This window comes from Seriola lalandi, unplaced genomic scaffold (genome assembly GCF_002814215.2).
Source record: "Seriola lalandi dorsalis isolate HSWRI2012SDOR001 ecotype SW California unplaced genomic scaffold, Sedor1 jcf7180002051992, whole genome shotgun sequence".
NCBI classification, from domain to species: domain Eukaryota; kingdom Metazoa; phylum Chordata; class Actinopteri; order Carangiformes; family Carangidae; genus Seriola; species Seriola lalandi.
Genome location: NW_019522545.1, coordinates 1,956 through 3,787, shown reverse-complemented (window position 1 = coordinate 3,787; position 1,832 = coordinate 1,956). Strand labels below are relative to the sequence as shown.

The 1,832-nt window shown below is 37.8% G+C and overlaps 2 protein-coding genes across 2 annotated transcripts in view; one reads left to right on the top strand and one right to left on the bottom strand.

The window, feature by feature from the left end:
- The window catches only part of LOC111649794 (sialoadhesin-like), a 3,906-nt gene extending 3,084 nt beyond the window's left edge, over positions 1-822 (bottom strand). The window contains exon 1 of the mRNA XM_023399487.2: positions 756-822. Coding sequence (XP_023255255.1) covers positions 756-822 — 67 coding nt within the window. The remainder of the gene's footprint in view (positions 1-755) is intronic.
- LOC147819598 (uncharacterized) overlaps positions 1-1,832 on the top strand; it is a 12,234-nt gene that overhangs the window by 8,785 nt on the left and 1,617 nt on the right. The gene's annotated exons all lie outside the window — the stretch shown is intronic.

Below are 1,832 nucleotides of genomic sequence, written 5' to 3'. Positions count from 1 at the left end.
ACTATAATAATGGTTCCTATAAAGAAACATTTAATACACAACATTCATGTTTAGTCAGTGTTGATTTAGTCAAATGATTATTTGTTTTGTTTATCCACTTTTTTGTGTGACACAATTTAGACTTTTTAAGGACTGTTGTGAAATATGTAGAAAAAAAAAATTCTATGCGGTTAAGACAACAAAAAATGGTAATGTAAAAACCACATTTAATCGGTCAACAGGTGGTCAACAACTTGTGGTGTAATCTGAAATGTCTAAAGTTATCGCCAACAAAGGGTGGACTCACAGAGCAGCCAGAGCAGAGATGTTCCCTCCATCCTGTCACCTCGGTGATGTTAGCGCTGCGATGTGATCGGTTCATAGGGTTGTCAAGTAAGACCCTCCTCCTTCCTCTGAGACTGCAGCTGTTGGTATTGCATATTGTTGAGGTGCATGAAATGAAAGCAGAGGAATTGAAAAGATGAAACTTTGATGAAAAGCAACCGGAGCGTAGATAAGACTATACGAGCATCACGAGTTCACTGACAGTCAAACTCACCCTGATGGATGTGTGTTGCGTTTTGTTTGTGAGATTCTGGGTGTTTACTTTTGTGTTAAATTATTCTGACAGAATTTATTTAATGAATTGATTGATAATTATACTAAAATGGTGATTTTATAAATGCAGTTAGACACTGGTAGATAAAGAGCTGCGTCTTCCTGTGGACGAGAGCAGTTCAGTTCAAAGGAAGTGAGATGGAGGTGTTTTTTTGTACCTGCCCGCTTCTGATAGCTTCTCTGCGCTTTAACCACTAGAGTGTGGTCAAGAAGCGACACGCACATTGTGTATCTGTGAGCTTTTAGTCAGCGGGGCAGCAACTGGCCTCAGGATAGTTTGTTACAGCAGATCCAGAGCAGACAAACAACCAGGCCATGAACTGAACATGAGAAAAGTAAAACAGATTTATATAAAGCTGAGGTGTCTGCATGTAAAATAAATAAACATTCTTCAAATTACATGATTTTGGATCATTTTAGACTGCTTTATCTCATTTTTACTGTACCTCATTGCCACACCCCCCCCCACCCCTATGTTGTAAATGTAAAACCCTCAAACTATTTTTAAATCTGTTTTTTCATCATTCATTTTTATTGTTCATCTTCAATTTTATCTTGTCTTGTAAAGCACTTTATAACAGATGTGTATAAGAGACAGCATGTTAGACTGACTTTATGAATTAATAAAGTTCATAAACTTGGAGTTGCAACTCATTTGTTAAGTAAAAGAAGAGGTTACAGTGATTCGGCCAGAGCCATAATTTCCATATTTTCTCAGTATATTGTTACCAGTCAGATGACTATTATATGACAGACTGGAGTTAATATTTAAACCATTTCTGTAAATAAATGAGCTGCAACACTAATGGACTCTAGTGGTAATATCGTGAAGAATGAGATGTAAAAAAGGGCTACAAACACGTTTTAAGTTACTGTATCAATAGAAAATGAATTTGTGATTTCTTAGGCTAGTATTTGTAGTAGTAGTATTAATGAATGTTTGACTTGTGAGCTGAAGTCATATATCAATGTCAGTTGGTTTTATTGGCTCTCACATGACATACACTTGAGTGATTGGATCCTCTAACCTCTGCTCTGTGTCTTTCTCTGTTTCAGTCCAAGTAAATAAAACAGCTAAACCTGGAGACACTGTCACTCTGCCATGCCGAGCTCCCAGCAGCACAAACATCATAGTTGTAGAGTGGTCCAGACCTGAACTGGAGACAGAATATGTCTTCATGTTCCGGGACGGGCGTTCTGTTCCTGAACACCAGCATCCATCTTTTCAGAACCGG